The sequence below is a fragment of the Chiloscyllium plagiosum genome, chromosome 2, assembly GCF_004010195.1.
Source record: "Chiloscyllium plagiosum isolate BGI_BamShark_2017 chromosome 2, ASM401019v2, whole genome shotgun sequence".
NCBI classification, from domain to species: domain Eukaryota; kingdom Metazoa; phylum Chordata; class Chondrichthyes; order Orectolobiformes; family Hemiscylliidae; genus Chiloscyllium; species Chiloscyllium plagiosum.
This window is the reverse complement of record NC_057711.1, coordinates 88333871-88354858: the sequence shown is the minus strand read 5'-3', so window position 1 is coordinate 88354858 and position 20988 is coordinate 88333871. Positions and strand designations below refer to the sequence as shown.

General features: G+C 40.1%; 1 protein-coding gene across 3 annotated transcripts in view; it reads right to left on the bottom strand.

Moving 5' to 3' along the window:
• zmp:0000001301 (acyl-CoA-binding domain-containing protein 4) overlaps positions 1-20988 on the bottom strand; it is a 198164-nt gene that overhangs the window by 34010 nt on the left and 143166 nt on the right. For all 3 annotated transcript variants that reach the window (XM_043713698.1, XM_043713706.1, XM_043713715.1), the window contains one exon: positions 6138-6225. In XM_043713698.1, coding sequence (XP_043569633.1) covers positions 6138-6225 — 88 coding nt within the window. The remainder of the gene's footprint in view (positions 1-6137; positions 6226-20988) is intronic.

Sequence of the window (20988 nt, the reverse complement as noted above, 5' to 3'; positions counted from 1 at the left end):
AGATCCATCAAGAATCTTCTATGTTCACAAACTGCCCCCAATTTCTTTTCATCTGAGAAATACATAAATTATCTAAATTATTTTTAAAAATATGTGTAGACCTCCTGGCTTCACTACAAACTTAGAAATGGGTCATTCATTGTTCAATTTCTCTCACTATTAACCCCGACTGAATCAGATAAATTTAAGTTTCTTTTAAAATGTAATTAATTCAGTCTTGTTTGAAATGAATTGACTTTAGACAATTAAGTTCTTAGTAAGGTCTCCCAGGAATTCTAGAACAAGGGGGCATAGTCTAAAAATTAATGCCGGACCAGAGGGATATTAGGAAATGCTTCCATATGTAAAGGATCATAGAGGTTTGGAACTCCACAAAGGACAGCTGTTGATAGATCAGTTGTTAATTTTAAATCTGAGTTTGATAAACTTCTGTTAAGCAAAGGTATTAAGAGATTTGGGTGAAGGAAGGTATATGGAATTAGACCACAGATCAGCTGTGATCTCATTGACTAAGTGGAACAGGCTTGAGCGGCTGAATGGCCCGATGGCACAAATCAAGATAAATGGAGCTGATCTCATAGCCATTAAGGCAACATGGTTGCAGGGAAATCAGAACTGGGAACTTGACATTCGGGGATAATGTGAACTTTCTAGAGGAAAACGTGGTGGGGTAACACTGTTAGTAAGAGATGAAATGAGGACAGTTATGAGAGATTATCTGGGCTCAGATGATGTTGACTCTATTTTGGTGGAGGTGAATAACTGCAAAGGAAAGAGGAAACTGGTAGTAGTGTATAGGCCCCTAAACATAGACAAACTGTAAGAAAGGGCATACATCCACAAATAATGGACGTAAAAAGAATAGGGAAATAATTGTGGATGATTTAATCTGCTTTTCGATTGGGCCAATCAAGTTAGAAAGTGCAACTATGACAACAAATTCATAAGGTGCACTAGGGAAAGTTTCCTAGAGCAATACATTATGGAGTCAACTCAGGAACATGTTGTTTTGGACATGGTAATAGGTAATCGGGCACCTGAAAGTAAAATGTTTGAATTTAATATTCAGTGAAGAGTGAGCGAGTTTTGAGATCCTCATAGAATATTTTCCTAATTAGGGCTGTTAATCTGGTCCAATCATGGATCCCTGGCTAACAGATAAAAGAAGGAGTGTGACTGCCCTTTGATGTGAAGGGCAGTGTTTGTCACTGGCCACCCGGGTGTTTTCCTATCTTCCTGGTGGTGGAATTTGAATAAAGATTCGTGCACTTTGTGTCCTTCACTGTGTCTCACACCTGCACACACACACCATGGGTGCTGGGGAAAAAAATAAGCACTACCGCACTTAGGTGGTAGTGTGGGGGTTAAAAGAAAAAAAAAAGAAAAAAAAAGGAGGAATGTGACTGCCCTTTGATGTGAAGGGCAGTGTTTGTCACTGGCCACCCGGGTGTTTTCCTATTTTCCTGGTGGTGGAATTTGAATAAAGATTTGTGTATTTTGTGTCTTTCACTGTGTCTCACGCCTGCACACACACACACCATGGGTGCTGGGGATAAAATAAGCACTAAAAGAAAAAAAAAGGAGTGTGGCGGGCTGCCTTAGAGTGGCCGGAAGGTGGGAGGGACGGGGGCTTGCTGGGTCTGTATTGTCTGCACTTTTTTTTTATGTAACTGGATTGTCTTATGTCTAAAGGTTATTGTTGCTGTCTTTTTATATTTGAAACTGAGATTTGTGGTTTGTCCTCAATTCCCTGTAAACGGGTTGAACGATAGGGTTTGGGGCCTGGCTTTGCTGCTCCTCTCCCTTGTAAAGTTGCTGTTATAAACAGCTGTAAATGTTAACTGTTTTTTGTAAATTGTTTTGTAATTTGTTTAAGAAAATATTATAAACAGGAAAAAAAAGGAGTATCCTCCTGCAGCAAAAAAAAAAGAAAAAGGAGGATTGTCAGACATTCTGACACTTTCAGAACTAATTCTGAGGGAGTTGGATCAATGTCAAAGACTTACCATATGTAAATAAAGGGTAACTTGGTGACTGGATATCGACCTCTGAGGCGTTATTTCAAGAACCTTGTGTCAGAAACAACCATGTTTGACTTAAATAAAAGGAATTACAGTGAAATGAGGACAGAGCTATCTAAAGTGGACTGTGAAGATGGATGAACAGGAAAGACATAAGCAGGCAATGGCAGACATTTAAGAGAGGTAATTCATGAGTCTCCATTTTAAAAAATCCTATTCAGAAATAAAGATTCTCAGAGAGTAATAAACCAACCATGGATAACCAAGCAAGTTAAGGAGAGTACAAAGTTGAAAGAAAAAGCACATAAGGAGGCAAAAATCAATGGTAGCACTGAAGACAGGGATACATGGAGAATCCAGCAAAGGAGAACTAATAAGATAATGAAGAGCAAGGAAATAAACTATAAAGACAAATTAGCAACAAATATAAAAACTTGACAATAAAAGCTTCTTCAAATATATGAAAAGGAAGCGAGAGGTCAAAATGAACATAGATATCATGGAAATAAATCTGGGGATATAGTTACAGGGAAGAAGGAAATGGCAAATGTATATGTTATATCAGTGATTATGGCGAAAGATACCTTGAACATTCCACTAATTCTAAAACGTATCAGAGGTGACTTAAATTCCATCAATAGAGAATCAGTATTAGACAAACCAATGAGGCTAAAGACAAATAGATCCCCTGACCTTGATTTGCATCCTAGGCTCCTAAAAGAGGTGGCTACTGAGATAGTTGAAGCATTGGTTGTAATTTTCCAAAAATCCATGAATACTGGAGGTTTGGAAATCTGCCCTTATTCAAAAAAGAAGGGAGGCAAGAAGCTGATAACTGTAGGCCAATTAGCCTAACATCTATTGCTGAAAAAATGTTGGAGTCAATTATTAAGGAAGTAATATAAGCACATTTGGAAAAACATATTCTAAATCAAGCTGAATCAGTACGGCTTCATGAAGTGGAAATTTTGTCTGACTAATTTATTACAATTTTTCAAGGAAGTCACAACCGGAGTGGATGGAGGTCCAGTATTGTATTTGGACTTATAGAAGGCATTTGAAAAGGCACCTTACAAACAATTAAGTCATAAGATAAGAGTTGATAATGTGGACACAGTATACTGGTGGGGATAGAGATTTGGCTAATGGGCATGAAACAGTGTAAGGCAATAAGGAGGTCTTTTTCAGACTGGTAGCCTTTAACCAGTGGAGTTTCACAGGAATCAGTGCTGGACCACAACAGTTTACAATATACGTTACTGAATGAGGAAGGAAGCAAATGCATTATAGTCAAATTTGTAAATGACACAAAAATAGGTGAAAAGGGATACAAACAGTTCACAGAGAGATATGGACGGGTTAAGTAAGGGAAGAAAATTGACAAATGGAGTGTAACATGGGAAAATGTGAAGAATATAATGTTATTTTAACAGAAAAATTGCAGAAAGCTGCAATACTGGGACTTCGGAGAATTAGTGCATGAAACAGAGAAAACAAACACACAGGTGCAGCAGGTAATCAGGAAATCTAACGTTGGTCCTTATTTCAAGGGTGTTAGAGTATAAGAGTAGGGAAGTCTTATTGGTGAGACCATATCTGGGGTCCTGTGAGCAGTTTTGGTCCCCTTACTTGGCAAAAGATATTTTATATCTTAAGAAAAGGTTTACTCGGATAATCACAGGTATAGAGGCATTGTCGTATGAACGCAGGCTAACAACTTGGGACTCTATTCATTGGAGTTTTAAAGAATTAGAGATGATCTAATTGAGACAAAAGGGGCTTTATAGGGTAAATGCTAAGAGGATGTTTTCACTTGTGGGACAGACTTGGAACAGAGTGCATAGACTCAGAATAAAAAAAAAGTACCAATTTAAGACAGATTTGAGGAGGAATTCTTTCTCTCAGATGTTTGAGAGTCTTTGGAACTCCTTGCCACAGAGAGCTATGGTGAAAGTGTATATTTAATGCTGAAACAGATGATTCTTAATGTGTATGGGAATCGAAGGTTATGGGAAAATGCAGGTAAGTGGACATGAAGAATGTCAGATTAGCCACAATCCTAGCCTCAAGCGGAGCAGCCTGAGGGGCCAAAATGGCCTACTCCTCTCCTACTTCTTATGGTCTTATGGCCTACTTGTGTTCCAACGTTTCTCTGTTAATCTCCAAACCTTAAAGTTATATTCCTGAAACAAAAGGTTATATTCTAAAACATATGAATTATGCAATCAGATATCTAAAACAAGGGTTAAGTCTTCAAATAAATATTTTTTACACGGTCATTTTTTTACATATCTCACAGAGATTTACTACACACCTCAAAATGTGCAGTAATTAACTACATGAGTAAGTGCAGTCATGCTGATTTTCTAATCTGCAGGGATTTTGTTTTTTACCTTTAACTACACCTACACTAATTCCCCCACAGATTCTCAATTGGTGTATTACTGTCAGTAATTTAATTTCATTAAAGAAAAAAATTCTAAACTTTGCTTTCAGACTTTTGGTCAACAGGGATATTTTTCCTTTGGCTCTTTTGTTGAAAACATGACCCCTGCAGACCCTTTTTTTTGTGTTGTGTGTGTGTGTTTGCTTTGGGAAAAGGGGGATATAAGTCTAATTCCAAGTTTTAAATTAAATGTTAACTAATGTTAGCCACTTGTTTTTAAGAGCACATGCTTCTTTTAATAATAAATGAATTATTTTGATTTCATTAAAAAAGCTTGGTAAAATTCTCATTTATTCTGGATTGTGGAAAAAAAAGTAAATCAATTGCCATTTTAGCAATTGAATCTAAACATTTTGACTAATTACTACACCTCACTTGCACTGCAAATTGAGCCCTGTTATTCCCAGAATTGTCATAAAGTGTAAAGAGTTAGAAAGTACACAAAGATTCCTCAATTTAGCTGTCTTTTAGACCCAAGTTGACAGAAAGCATGGAGCAAGTTTCTGTACTTTAAAAAATGACTATGTAATACAAGTAAATAGACTCTAGTTACAGGCAGAGAATTATGTACTGTCAGCATATAACTCTATTAAATCAACCTCTTGTAAATTCCTGCTCTCACTTTCTCTCACGCACAAGCAAATGTGTTTTGGATGAAGGGAAATCTGGCAAAGAAGTTCAGTGGTCTCTGTTCACAGGATCTACTGAAACAGTTCTTGTGCTGGTCAGAATGCTGCTTCTCAGTCTCCTTCTGCAGATATGTCCTCTCATTTGCAAGAGACAAAGGATAGTTTGTTCACTTATAAAAGGTCTCTCACTTATGAATTAAATGTCATAGCTTATAGCAATAAACTGGCTTTCTTCAGGCTTAAATGGCTTTTACTGCAGAGAACAGAAAGACCTCCTGAGCTGATAGAGATCTGATGACTTTTCCGAACCTTGTTTACAGCACCAGCTGTTCAGTTACCTGGGAACTAATCACATGGTTGTTGGCAAGCAGAAGGCGTTTGTTATTGATAATTAGTCAATAGACCACAGACCAATCAGCTACTTGCACCCACCAAAGCACCATTTATACACAACTCCTCAGCTCCAATGCATCTGATGTACATTTTAACTACTGATCAAACAAATTATGTAAATGGTACTTTCAAAACATACTTTCAAAACATGCACCAATCATTTTGGTTCACAACTAAAATACAGAAAAATAAAAAAATCATCATCTTTACGTAATGGTGTGAGCAGTGGAGCTTGATTACCAGTGCATTCCTCCAATACTATTGCAACAGTCTTATGTGAAATGATGTTGAACAATATGAATTAGTTCATAATATTCACAAGCTCAGAGTGCAGTTGACTTAAAATGCAGTCACAAGATTGAAAATTGGATAAGTGTCACACAAATGCACTACAGGGTACGAGATTAGAACAGAGGGAGGTAAGAGTGCTTTATTCTGTGGCTAAACTGAGGTATGGATGTCAAAAGTGGAATGTGCATTAACACTCTTCATTTTCACATTTTCATAAGCAAAGTATTCATAAAGCAAAACCACTTAAATTTATAAAGATCATCAATATCTAGCAAACTAGCAAACTAGATCACCAATAACTAGCAAAAGCTAATCAGTTACATAGTTAACAAATATTATTGAAAGTGATTTACTTACTGGCACAGGTGGTGGTGAGTCTGCTCGTGCAGGAAATGGGCAGACTGCCAATTCATATTTTACCTTGGGGATCCTTGTAGGTGAAAACCTTCATAACAATAATTTTTTATAATTAAATGAAATTGCACAGAATAAATGACGATTTTCTGCTTAAATGATTTGCTAACGAGATGATTATTTTGAAATATTTCCAATCCCCTTGCTTACAAGTAAAGCATCAAAATACTAAAACTATAGTGCAGGAAGGGGAACAGGTCAAAGGCTGGAAATTCTGTAGCAAGTAACTTTTTTTAACATTTTTTTTACATTACATTACAGTGTGGAAACAGGCCCTTTGACCCAACAAGTCCACACCAACCCGCCGAAGGGTAACCCACCCATACCCTTACATTTACCCCTTACCTAACACTACGGGCAATTTAGCATGGCCAATTCACCTGACCTGCACATCTTTGGACTGTGGGAGGAAACCGGAGCACCCGGAGGAAACCCACGCAGACACGGGGAGAACGTGCAAACTCCACACAGTCAGTCGCCTGAGTCGGGAATTGAACCCAGGTCTCTGGCACTGTGAGGCAGCAGTGCTAACCACTGTGCCACCGTGCCGCCCACCAAACATACCTCCTGATTCACAAAGCCTGCCCACAAATGTAAGTCAGGAATGATGATGGAATATTCTTCATTTGCCCAGATGGGTGCAGATATAACTCAAGAAGCTTGACCTCATCCAGGACAAAAAAGCCTTTTCTCATTTTGCCCTTCCACACTTGAACTATCTTCACTTACAGGATCCGTATCCCTCTAGTCCCTTCCTATTTACATATTCATCCAGGTGTTTCTTGAATGCTGTTATTGGGTCTACTTCCATCACCGCCTCTGGCATTGCATTTCAGGACTCACCACCCTTTGTGTGAAAAACCTGCCTCGCACATATCTTTTAAACTCCTCCCCGCCACACCCCCTGCTCCTTGAACCTGTCCCCTTGTCATTGACCCCTCCACAAAAGCCTCACACTTTCCACTCTATCGGTGCTATTCACAATCCTATAAACTTCTATCAGGTCGGCCCTTAACTTCCTACATTCCAGTGAAAAAAAACCCAGCAAACCAACCTTTCTTCATGGCTAAAATCCCCCATACCAGGCAACATCCTGGTAAACCTTTTCTGTACCCTCTCTAAATAATTCATATCTTTCAGTGTTGTGGTGACCAGAACTGTATGCAATTTTTCAACTGTGGTCTAATAAAGCTACAGCATAACTTGCCTATCCTTATAATCAATGCCACTTCTAATGAAGGCAAGCATTCCATAGGTCTTTTTTACTATCTTATCTGCTTCGGCTGCTGCCTTCAGCGATTTGTCTGCATATCAATACTCCTAAAGGTTATACTATTCACTGTATAAATTCCGCCTGTACTTGACCTTCCAAAATGCATCACATCACATTTGTCCAGATTAAACTCCATTTGCTATTTTATGCCCATGCCTCCAACTGATCTGTATCCTGCTGTATCCTCTGACAATTCTCACTGTCCATAACTGCAACAATCTTTGTATCATCCACAAATTTAATAATTAGACACGCTATGTTTTCCTCTGAATTTTTATGTAGATCACGAATAGCAGAGGTCCCATTACAGATCCCTGTGGAACACTGCTACTCACAACCCTCCATTCTGTTCTTCCGCTGCTATCTTCTGTCTCCTATGACTAAGCCAGTTCTGTATCCATCTTGCTAGCTCACCACTAATACCATGTGATTTTCACCTTTTGTACCAGTCTGCGATGAGGGACCTTGTCAAAGGCTTTACTGGAATCCATGTAGACAAAATCAACTGCTTTTCCCTCATTAATCATCTTCATCATCTCCTCAAAAAACTCAATCGAGTCGGTGAGGCACGACCTCCCCTGCAGAAAACTATGTTGTCTATTGCTAGTAAGTCCATTTGCTTTGAAATGTGTTTCGATCTTGTCCCTGAGAATCTTTTCCAATAATTTTCCTACCACCAACGTGAGGCTCACAGGCCTGCAATTTCCTGGATTATCCCTGCCCTCCTTCTTAAACAGTGGGACAACATTGGCCAAACCCTAACCACCTGGCACCTGGAGGAAGAACACCTCATCTTCCGCCTTGGGAATCTGCAACTACATGGAATTAATGTGGATTTCACCAGTCTCCTCATTTCCCCTCCACCACCTTATCCCTGTCCCAAGCCTCTGACTCAGCACTGCCCTCTTGACCAGTCCATCATCTTTCCTGTCTATCCATTCCATCCTCCTCTCTGATCTATCACCATCTCCGCCATGTTAATCTACCTGTTGTATTCTCAGTTACCTTCCCCCCTCTCAGCCCCCCGACCCACAAGCCTCATTCCTCATGAAGGGCTTATGCCAGAAACGTCGATTCTCCTGCTCCTTGGAGGCTGCCTGACCTGCTGTGCTTTTCCAGCAATTTCTGTTTTTGTTGCTAAAGGCAGGCAAGTCACCTGGCCTTGATGGAACACATCCCATGGTATTAAAAGAGATGGTGGGGGAAATAGAAAATGTGCTTGTGATAATTTACCAAAATTTGCTGGACTCTGGAGCGATTACAGAAGATTAGAAACAGCAAATATGATGCCACTGTTTAAAAATGGAGGTAGTCAAAAAGTGGGCAACTTTAGGCCCATTCATTTAACTTCTGTAGTGAGGGAAATGCTTGAATCTAACATTAAAGAAGAAATAGTGAGACATCTGGATAGAAATTCTCCATCAGCCAGGTGTGGGTTCATGAAAGGCAGGTTGTGTTTGTCTAATTTACTGGAATTCTTTGAGGACATTAAAAGCATGGTGGACAACGGGGAACCAGTGGATGTGATGTATTTGGATTTTCATTTGACAAAGTGCCTCACAAAAGTTTGCTGCATAAGATAAAGATACACAGCATTACAGGTAAGGAATTATCATAGGTCAAAGATTGGTTAACTAACAGAAAGCAAAGAGTGAGAATAAATGGATGTTTTCTTGATGGAGATCAGTGACTTGTGGTGTGCCTCAGGAATTAGTGTTGGGACTTCAATTGTTTACAATTTATATAAATGATTTGGAATTTGGGAAGAAGTGTAGTGTGTCAAAGTTCATAGATGACATTAAGATGAATGGTACATCAAAGTGTGCAGAGGACACTAAAAATCTGCAGAGGGATATACATAGTTAAGTGAGTGAGCAAAGGCCTGGCAGATGGAGGGACCTGGGTATCCTTGTAAATGAATCACAAAAGATGCAGATGCAGCAAGTAACTAAGAAGACAAATGAAATATTGTCCTTCATTGCTGGAGGAATGGAGTTTAAAAACAGGGAGATTATGCTGCAGCTGTAAAGGGTGCTGGTATGCCTTCATCTGGAGTACTGTGCACAGTTTTCGCCTCCTTACTTGAGTAAGGATGTACTGGCACTGGAAGGAGTGCAAAAGTGGTTCAATGAGTTGATTCTGGAGTTAAAAGGGTTGGCTTATGAGGAGGGATTAAGTAGTCTGGAACTATACTCATTGGAAGTGGGGAGGGGTGCAGGGGAGTGTGGATTCTTTTAGAAACATATAAAGTTATTAAGTGAACAGACAAGATAGAATCAGGGAGGTTGTTTCCACTGGTCAGTGACAGTAGCACTGGGGGCATAGCCTCAAAATAAGGGGGAGCAGATTAAGGCCTAAGTTGAGGAGCAACTTTGTCTCCCAAAGGGTTGTGAATTTGTGGAATTCCTGCCATGTGAAGCAGTTAAGGCCACCTCGTTGAATGTTTTAAAGCAAAGATAGATTTTTGAACAGTAAAGGAATTAAGGGTTATAGTGAGTGGGAGAGTAAGTGGAGCTGAGTCCACAAAATGATCAGCCATAATTTTGTTGAAAGCCACTGAAGGTTTAAGGGCCAGATGGCCTACTTCTGCTCCTTTTTCTTATGTTAACAACATTCATTCCTTCCACCACCAATGCTCAGTGGCAGCAGTCTGTACCATCTACAAGATGCACTGCAGAAATTCATGAAGGTTCCTTGAACAGGACCTTCTAAATCCATGAACACTAAACCCATGAAGGACAAGCAAAACAGATGCATGGGAACACCACCACTTTGAAGGTCTCCTCCAAGCCATTCACCATCCTAACATGAAAACATGTTGCTGCTCGTTCAGTGTTAAAGGGTCAAAATCATGGAACTTCCTCTATAGCTGTATTGTGCATCCAGCTACAGCATGTGACAGCAGCATCTCAAGAAGGCACCGCACCATCAACTTCTCAAGGGCAATGGAGTGGGAGTGGGTGGGGTGGGGGCAGGCCAGTGTTTGGTGAAAATTAGTGTGATTGACTGTGGGTCAGGGTGAGAATTGGGAGTCAGGTAGCCAGGAGTTTGAGCAGGTCTTACCTCCTTCAGGTTAACTATTAAGGTTAGTAAATCAGAACCCTCCAAAGTCTCCTAAATTAACTCAGAGTTTGGGGACTTGTTGGCAAGGTTCCCATTTGGAAGTTTAAATTCACTGCATAATTATTGCATCAGGACTTCCAAGGGATCCTGAAATATAATTGTTAAGGTATCACCAGTCTCCAATTTTCTGGATACTGAAAGATCTATGCCCAAATCTTTCTCTTAAGTATTTATGTTCCTGTCATATGCACTATGTGACTTGTGCAGTATGCTGTTGGGAAAATGTGAGCTCTGACTATCTAATACAAGTTATTTTTACTAAATTTTCTCCATTGTACTGATACTGTGGATGTAGTGTGGTAATAGCCTATTATTCTCATTTCTCAGTTGCATCCTCCTCCACCCTTATTTAATTAAAGATCATTTACAGGGAAGTTCTCAATACAGTGCTGTTCGTACCCCTGGTGGTTTCTGCTTGTGAAACTAAGGAGAAAAATCATTTTTAGCTTCCTGCACCATATGAGACCATTTCCTCTTGGCTGCGCTCAGTATATAGAAGCACATTAAAAATCCAGAATAATTACTCAGCAGACCTGAAAATCACACACACAATTAAATTGGTTTCATTCCCTTTTGTCCCTGATGCTCCAAACTGCAGTGATTCAAGCTCAGTTACAATTCTATTTACATTGGCAAGTCCTTCCAGGTGCCTTACACAAATCGTCATGAAATTTTGTTTTAGATTAGACAATTATTATGGTAATCAAGATTAGAGTGGTGCTTGAAAAGCACAGCAGGTCAGGCAGCATCCGAGGAGCAGGAAAGTCCTCGGGCAAAAGCCCTTCATCAGGAATAGTGATTACTATGGTAGGCAACTCGACCCTGAAGAAGGAAAGTGTTTTGCTTCTCAGTCAATCCTATTGTTATCCAACATACACAGAAACAAAGTGTTATATTGAATGTCACTGGATGATTGAGAGTAGAGTTGCTAATTGCTCCCAGCTTCAGTCATTGACACAACTTGGAAGTTCTGTATTGAAGATTTTTTTTAATGAGATGAATGTCTTTTTACTGCAAGTGAAATGTTAGTCATTCATGTGACACAAGTATAAGATTAATTCTATTTGAATTGGTAAGATTCCAAGGCCTCAACAGCACGTTCCTTGCTGGTATTGTTACTTAAAAAAAAGACAGATTATATCTACTGGAATAAAGAGCGCATACAGAAATGTAGCGGCTTACTGAACATTGGAATGGGAACTTTGCAATCTTAATTTCCATCCCTTCGGTTCACTAACTAACTATGTTGCCAATTTTCTGTGAAGCATTGACACGTTCTCAGTGAGTAGACTTGGGCAAAAAAAAATTTGGCAGATCAGATTAACAATGCACTCAAACCCGATGAACACAGTTCAAAGTTGTTTTTGTAACACAATGCAATGTGTTAGGACATGGCAGTAAACCTTTCCGCTAATTAAACCAAGCCCACAGGAAAGCTCACTTCGCCTTGTAATCTGTTAAAGTTTGAGTGACAGAAAACTACCCAAAGTCCATTATTTAACAAAAACTATCAATTTAATTCTTTATTGATAAAGTGAACATTAAACAACAACTATTTACAACTCTAAGCCTCCATTCTCTTCAAGGTTTGTTATTTACCTCCCACTCTATAACCATATACTGATCCAAAAAAACCCCTATTAAATTTACAGAAACTCAATTTTCAAACCAAGCAGTAGCTGTCAACTCTGGCGTACCAAGTTAAAAATCACAACACCAGGTTATAGTCCAACAGGTTTATTTGGAAGCACTAGCTTTCAGAGCTTTGTTCCTTCATCAGGTGGTTGTGGAGTACACAATTGTAAGACACAGAATTTATAGAAAAAATCAATAGTGCGATGTAACTGAAATTATACATTGAAAAATACCTTGATTGTTCGTTAAGTCTCTCATCTGTTTGAATGACTATGATAGTTTCACTTCTTTTATATGTAAATCACAAAACTTGTTTTAAAAGTTACATTCTCAGGTTAACTGTAGCAATTGGTGTCAGACAGATAAGATGTCGAAGGTGTTAGCCTCCTGTGTTCTGTTATTTGTGCCATAATGTTTAGACTGATTCTAATCTAAAAAATGAGTTAACAGAATCTTACATGGATTCATGGAGTGTGCGAGTGTGCGTGTGTGTCTGGGGTGGGGGTTTGTGAGTGTTTGTGAGAGAGTATATATGTATGTGTGTGAGTGTAAAGGGGTCTGTCTGTGAGAGACTGCGTGTGTTAGTGTGGGAGTGTGTGTCTGTAGGAGTGTGTGTGTGTATAGTGCAATGGTGGTCACCTGTAGTGTGAACCCAAGGTCCCAGTTGACGCCCTCCCTATGGGTACCAAACTTAGCTATCAGCCTCTGCTCGACCACTCTTCGCTGCTGGCTGTCCTGAAGTCCGCCTTAGAGGATGGTCACCCAAAGGTCCGAGGTCAAATGTACCCCCCACCCCAGACACGCACACACACAATCCCACACTCACACATGCATCCTCTCACAGGCTTAGACCCCTTTACACTCACACACACACATATACACTCTCTCTCACAGACACTCACAAACCCCCATCCCATATACATACACATGCACATTCCTATAGACACACACACACTCCCACACTCACACATGCATCCTCTCACAGACTTAGACCACTTTAGACACACATATATACACTGTCTCTCACAAACACTCACAACCTCCCATCTCACACACACACAAGCACACATACACATATACGTTTGTGGGGTGAATTTGTATTTGCAGAGTTACATTGTACTTTGCTCAAAAACTGCATGAATCCATGTAAGACTCTGTTAACCTATTTTTTAGATTAGAATCAGTCTAAACATTATGGCACAGACAACAGAACACAGGGGGCTAACACCTTCAACATCTTACTGTCTGACACCAATTGCTACAGTTAACCTGAGAGTGTAACTTTTAAAAAAGGTTTTGTGATTTGTATATGAAAGAAGTGAAACTATCATAGTCATTCTAACAGATGAGAGACTTAACAAACAATTAAGGTATTTTTTAATGTATAATTTCATTTACATGACACTGTAAACGTTTTCTATAAATTCTGTGTCTTACAATTGTGTACTCCACAACCACAAGGAGGAGCGCTCTGAAAGTTAGTGCTTCCAATTAAACCTGTTAGACTATAACCTGGTATTGTGTGATTCTTTTTAACTTTGTACACCATAGTCCAACACCAGCATCCCATCTCCAAAATCATAACTCTGGTGTCGATCTTTCTCTGTTCATAGATCTGCCTGGGCTATCTTCAGTCTTAGCTGCACAGATTTTTCATATGAAAAAGGTCCTTTTGATAGAGAGTTTTCAGACAGTCTGTCTGACAATGGCAGGTGGTGTTCTTTCTGGCTAACTGTCCAAAATGCCTGCATTTTACACCCCAAACATTGTATCATCTCATTGGTTCAATGTTGTCAAAACAGTAAAATTCAAATTTGATTGGGTTTAGTATCTTTGGGCATAACTTAAACTGATTGTTTAAATTCGAACTGCTGTGAAAGCAACTGGTGTGTAGGTTACAGCCAAAATGTTACATCTTTAATTTTCTAGCACACTCTGACATGATGGTGCTTGCCAGCTTTTACTCTCTTTTAAAGGTACAGTACACACCTTCAACTTCATAACAAATGTTATTACTTGAAACAACAGTAACAATGCTCTTTCTTTGGCTTTTGAATACAGAAATTATGAAGTTATATATATATATATATATATATATATATATATAACATATATATCATATTTGAGTCATAGAGAAGTACAGCATAGAAACAGACCCTTCAGTCCAACTTGTCCATGCCGACCAGACATCTCAACCCAATCTAGTTCCACCTGCCAGCACCCGGCCCATATCCCTCCAAACCCTTCCAATACACCCTTCCATACAACCATCCAGATGCCTTTTAAATGTCGCAATTGTACCAGCCTCCACCACTTCCTCTGACAGCTCATTCCATATATGTATCTCCCTCTGCATGAAAACGTTGCCCCTTAGGTCTCTTTTATATCTTTCCCCTCTCACCCTAAACCTATGCCCTCTAGTTCTGGACTCACCCCAAGGAAAAGACTTTGTCTATTTATCCTATCCATTCCCCTCATGATTTTATAAACCTCTATAAGGTCACCCCTCAGCCTCTGACGCTCTAAGGAAAACAGCGCCAGCCTATTCAACCTCACCCTTTAGCTCAAATCATCCAACCCTGACAACATTCTTGTAAATCTTTTCTGAACCCGACCAAGTTTCACATCTTTCCGATAGGAAGGAGACCAGAATTCCATGCAATATTCCAACAGTAGTCTAACCAATGTCCCGTACAGCCACAACATGACCTCCTAACTCCTGTACTCAATACTCTGACCAACAAAGGAAAGCATACCAAACGCATTCTTCACTATCCTATCAGCCTGCGACTCCACATTAAAGGAGCTATGAACCTGCACTCCAAGGTCTCTTTGTTCAGCAACACTCCCTAGAACCTTACCATTAAGTGAATAAGTCCTGCTAAAATTTGCTTTCTCAAAATGCACACCTTGCATTTAACAGAATTAACTCCATCTGCCATTTCTCAGCACATTGGCCCATCTGATCAAGATCCTGTTGTAATCTGAGGTAACCTTCTTCGCAGCCCACTGCACCTCCAAGTTTGGTGTCATCTGCAAACTTACTAACAATGCCTCTTATGCTCACATTCAAATCATTTATATAAATGATGAAAAGTAGTGGACCTGGCACTGTTCCTTGTGGAACTCCACTGGTCACAGGCCTCCAGTCTGAAAAAACATTGTTATACTGTTGAATCTTACCGATACTTAATCCATTAAATCCACGATAACACATCTGCTATCGGATTCTTATGAATCGCAACATGTATAATTTGTAAATCAAAAGTCGATAACATAAGACATCAACAAAATAGACTCATATTCTTGTCTTCATAGCATTTCAAGAATGTAAGAGGATTGTGATCTGTGTCTCTGACATAGTTCGTGACATAGACATTAAAATGTTGTAAGGCCAGTACCAAACTCAATAGTTCCTTTTCGAGTGGAGAGTATTGGTGGGTGTTGAGTTTCTTTGAAAAGTAACCAACTGGCAGTTCAATTCGATCATCATCTTCTTGTAGCAGTACAGCTCTAACTCCTACGTTACTGTCAACTTTGAAGGGTTTCAGAACGTTTGGTGCAGCTAAAACTGGTGCAGTAGTTAATACTGCTTTTAAATTGTCAAATGTCTCCTTGCATTGTTCGGGCCACCAAAACTTTGTGTTCTTCTTCAGCAAGTCTGTTAATGGTTGGAACGTTGGAACAAACTTCCAGTAGAATCCGCTTAGTCCCAAAAATCGAAGTACCTCTCTGTTCAAGGTTGGTTGTGGCCTTCATCTTTGTGTTCTTTCGGGTCAACCTTCCATGACCGATGTTATGTCCCAAGAACGTCACCTCTGCCTTCACAAATTCTGTTTTCTTTAAGTTTATTAATAGTTTTGCCTCTCTTAATTGTTCAATGAGTTGAGCCAACTGTACCATGTGATTTTTTTTCCAGGACTCACTAAAGATCACTGCATTGTCCAGACAGACTGCACGGTTTGTTAACCCAGCCACAACTCTGTTCATGAATCTTTGGAATGTGGCAGGTGTGTTCTTCATTCCAAAGGGCATCATTTTGAACTGATAAAGCCCATTTAGGGTTACAAATGCAGAAATTTCTTTTGCTTTCTCTGATAAAGGTACCTACCAATAACCACGCAGTAAGTCTAACTTTGTGATGTAACTGACTTGTCCAACTTTCTCCATACAGTCCTCCGAGCTCGGTATTGGTTATGAGTCTGATTTTGTTACAATGTTGCCCTTCCAATAATCCACACAAAATCGTTGAGTCCTGTCAGGTTTGGGAACTTACATGATGAACGAACTCTACTCGCTCTAACTCGATTTGACGATATCTTCATTGAGCATCACCTCCACTTCCTTCTGGACCTGTCTGGCTTCGAAAAGGTTAAGTCTGAAGGGGTGTTGTTTTATCAGAACAGCATTTCTGACATCTACCTCATGCACAATAGCATTAGTCCTCCCCAGCTTAATCCTGCATATTTCCTCATACTGCTGTAACAAACCTTTTAGCTGCATTCTTTGCTCCTGAGGCAGATGGTTTATTGACCTATCCCACTACCCAAGGAATTCCTCATTGTTTAACATATTTTGAGGCACATCAAACTCCACAATATCTGGATTTGATTTCTCACTCTGTGGGACAGTAATTAACACCAGTTTCTCTAGTTCCCAGTCTTTACCAGATCATTTACCTGACTCAACTTTTTCTCAATTTGCTAGGAACCACTAAATCTGGCTTTGAAGGGATCTCCTACCACTGGTAACAATACTAATACATCATCCCCATGGGAAAACATCCAAATTTCCGAGTTTATCTGCCACCTGCTTCATTCTATGCTGTGCCCATTTTTAATTTCTGTTTAGCTAACTCATCTACCTGATTTAATCTCACCCCGACCTCCAATACATAATCCAAGTGTGAGATCTCCAACTGTGGTCCTATCCATTTCTCTTTAATTAATTACAAAAGGCCTCTCACGTCATGTCCTTATATTAACTCAAAAGGAGCAAACTGCATAGATTAATTTGGGGCACCCTATTTGCAAACAATACGAATAGGATACCTTCATCTCAATCATTTAGGTAATCCTGAAAGTGTGCTCTTACCGTGTCTTCAGGGTCTGATGCCACCTTTCTAAAGCTCCTTGGGATTCAGGATGATATGCCTTTGATTTAAAGTGCTGTAGGCTAAGCTATCCATGACTTCTTTCAACAGCCTAGCAGTAAAATTAAACACTTGGTCTGACTCAATCTCTCTGGGTAGCCCATACCATGTGAAGAAAGTACTAACTCGTCTACCGCCCTTTTTGCCTTAATACTCCGTAATGGAATTGCCTCTGGAAATCTGGATTCTGGGTAATCCAAAATGGAGGATGGGAAAAATTTCTGGCTGTAAAAGCAGCTCCTTTTTTTGAGATATTTTAGGTGCTGGAGGTGACTTCCTTGAATTCCATGAGCAGCAATTACTGTTTTATATGCTGTTGCATTGTTTAGGAACTTTGGGGGAAAAAAATCAAAACAACAGCAGTTTTAAAAGGGAGAAGAACAGACAAAGGAAGCACATGGTGAAGTCAGTGCAGGACAGAGAGAGAGAAATAAACTGACACCACAGTGAACCTACACAGTTACTGCCTTTGCTGTTTGAATTCATGTATTGCTGGACATCGGAGGGTGTCTGGGAAAATTAACAAACAGTGAAATTCACAACTGATCTTGGAGGAACTGTTTGGGCGAAGTTCACAGCACAGAAGCAGATAAGTGTATTGTTTTTAAGTGTAACCTACAGAAAGTCTGCAGCAGTGAGTAGAGTGGGTTCTTACTTGATTATATGTTTTTTTAGATAAGTCTCTTGATTAAACTTAAAATATAAGCCATAACTATTAATTTCACCCTGGGAAGTGTTTTGTAGAGGAATAAACAGTGTTATTTTCTGGGTCTGTAGATTGTTAAGGAGCAAAAATGGCCTTTAGTAGAGTGATATGCACTTCTTGCCAGATGTGGGAGTTTAAAGAGAGCTTAAGGGTTACTGTGGATTATATCTACAATAAATGCTGTTGGTTGCGAATCTTATCATATTGAACGGATCGCTTGGAGAGACAGTTAGAAGCAATGAGGAGTTTGCAACAGTATGTGATGGATGGCAGTTATAGGAAGGGGGGAAAGTCTCAGATATAGTCACATAGATGGGTTAACTCCAGGAAAGGTAGGAGAGGTAGGCAGCTAGTGTAGGAGCCTTCTGTGGCTATACCCATTTCAAACAAGTATGCTGTTTTGGAAAATGTAGGGGGTGATGGATTCTCAGGGGAACGTAACATGAACAGCCAGGTTTCTGGTATTGGGATTGGATCGAATGCAATGAGGGGTACATCAGGATTGAAGAGATCAATTGTGTTAGGAGACGCTCCAGTCCAAGGTACAGACAGATGTTTCTGTGGCCAGCAGCGAAAAATCAGAATGGTGTGCTGCTTTCCTGGTGCCAGGATCAAGGATGTCTCAGACAGGGTGCAGAATGTTCTCAAGTGGGAGAGGGGCCAGCAAGAGGCCATTGGCCAAATTGTAACCAACGACATAGGAAGGGAAAAGGTTGAGATTGTGAAGGGACATTACAGAGAGTTAGGCAGGAATTTAAAAAGGAGGTCCTCGAGAGTAGTAATATTTGAATTACTCCCGGTGCTAAGAGCAAGTGAGGGCAGGAATAGGAGGATAGAGCAGGTGAATGCATGGCTGAGGAGCTGGTGTATGGGGAGAAGGACTCATATTTTTGGACCTTTGCAATCTCTTTTCAGCTCGAAGTGACCTGTACAAGAAGGACGGATTGCACTTAGACTGGAAGGGAACAAATATACTGGCAGGGAGATTTGCTAGAGCTGCTCGGGAGGATTTAAACTAGTAAGGTGGGAGGGGGGTGGTGTGAACCAGGGAGATAGTGAGGAAAGAGATCAATCTGAGATGGGTACAGTTGAAAACAGAAGCAAGTCAAACAGTTAGGGCAGGCAGGGACAAGGTAGGACAAATAAATTAAACTGCATTTATTTCAATGCAAGGGGCCTAACAGGGAAAGCAGATGAACTCAGGGCATGGTTAGGAACATGGGACTGGGATATCATAGCAATTACAGAGACATGGCTTAGGGATGGCCAGGACTGGTAGCTCAATGTTCCAGGATACAAATGTTCCAGGAAGGATAGAAAGGGAGGTAAGCGAGGGGAGTGGCATTTTTGAAAAGGGATAACATTATAGCTGTGCTGAGGGAGGATATTCCAGGAAATACATCCAGGCAAGTTATTTGGGTGGAACTGAGAAATAAGAAAGGGACGATCACCTTATTGGGATTGTATTATAGAGCCCCTAATAGTCAGAGATAAATTGAGAAACAAACTTCTAAGGAGATCTCAACTATCTGTAAGAATAATAGGGTGGTTATGGTAAGGGATTTTAAGTTTCCAAACATAGACTGGGACTACCATAGTGTTAAGGATTTAGATGGAGAGGAATTTGTTAAGTGTGTATAAGAAAATTTTCTAATTCAGTATGTGGATGTACCTACTAGAGAAGGTGCAAAATTTGACCTACTCTTGGGAAATCAGGCAGGGCTGGTGACTGAGGTGTCAGTGGGGAGCACTTTGGAGCCAGCGACCATAAATCTATTGTGTTTGAAGTAGTGATGGAATAGGGTAAACCATATCTAAAATTTGAAGTTCTAAGTTGGAGAAGGGCCAATTTTGATGGTATTCGGCAAGAACTTTCAAAAGCTGATTGGGGCCAGATGTTTGCAGGTAAAGGAACAGCTGGAAAGTGGGAAGCCTTCAGAAATGAGATTAGGAGAGCCCAGAGAAAGTATATTCCTGTTCGGGTGAAAGGAAAGGCTGGCAGGTATAGGGAATGCTGGAGGATGAAAGAAATTGAGGGTTTGGTTAAGAAAAAGAAGGAAGCATATGTAAGGTATAGACATGATAGATTGAGTGAATCCTTAGAAGAGTATAAAGGCAGTAGGAGTATACTTAAGAGGGAAATCAGGAGGGCAAAAATGAGACATGAAATAGCTTTGGCAAATAGAATTAAGGAGAATCCAAAGGGTTTTTTACAAATACATTAAGGACAATAGGGTAACTCGGGAGAGAATAGGGCCCCTCAAGGATCAGCAAGGCGGCCTTTGGGTGGAGCCGCAGAAAAATGGGGGAAATACTAAACGAGTATTTTGCATCAGTATTTACTGTGGAAAATGAAATGGAAGATATAGAAAGTAGCAAAATAGATGGTAGCACCTTGCAAAATGTCCATATTACAGAGGAGGCAGTGCTGGATGTCTTGAAAAGGATACAGGTGGATAAATCCCTAGGACCTGATCAGGTGTACCCGAGACCTCTGTGGAAAGCTCGGGAAGTGATTCTTAGCCTCTTGCTGAAATATTTGTATCATCGATAGCCACAGGTGAGGCGCCGGAAGACTGGAGGTTGGCTAACGTGGTGCCACTCTTTAAGAAGGGTAGTAAGTACAAGCTGGGGAACTATAGACCAGTGAGCCTCATATTGGTGGTGGGCAAGTTGTTGGAGGGAATCCTGAGGGACAGGATGTACATGTATTTGGGAAGGCAAGGACTGATTCGAGATAGTCAGCATGGCTTTGTGCATGGGAAATCATGTCTCACAAGCTTGATTGAGTGTTTTGAAGAAGTAACAAAGAGGAATGATGAGGGCAGAGCAGTAGATGTGCTCTATATGGACTTCAGTAAGGCGTTCGACTAGGTTCTCCATGAGAGACTGATTAGCAAGGTTA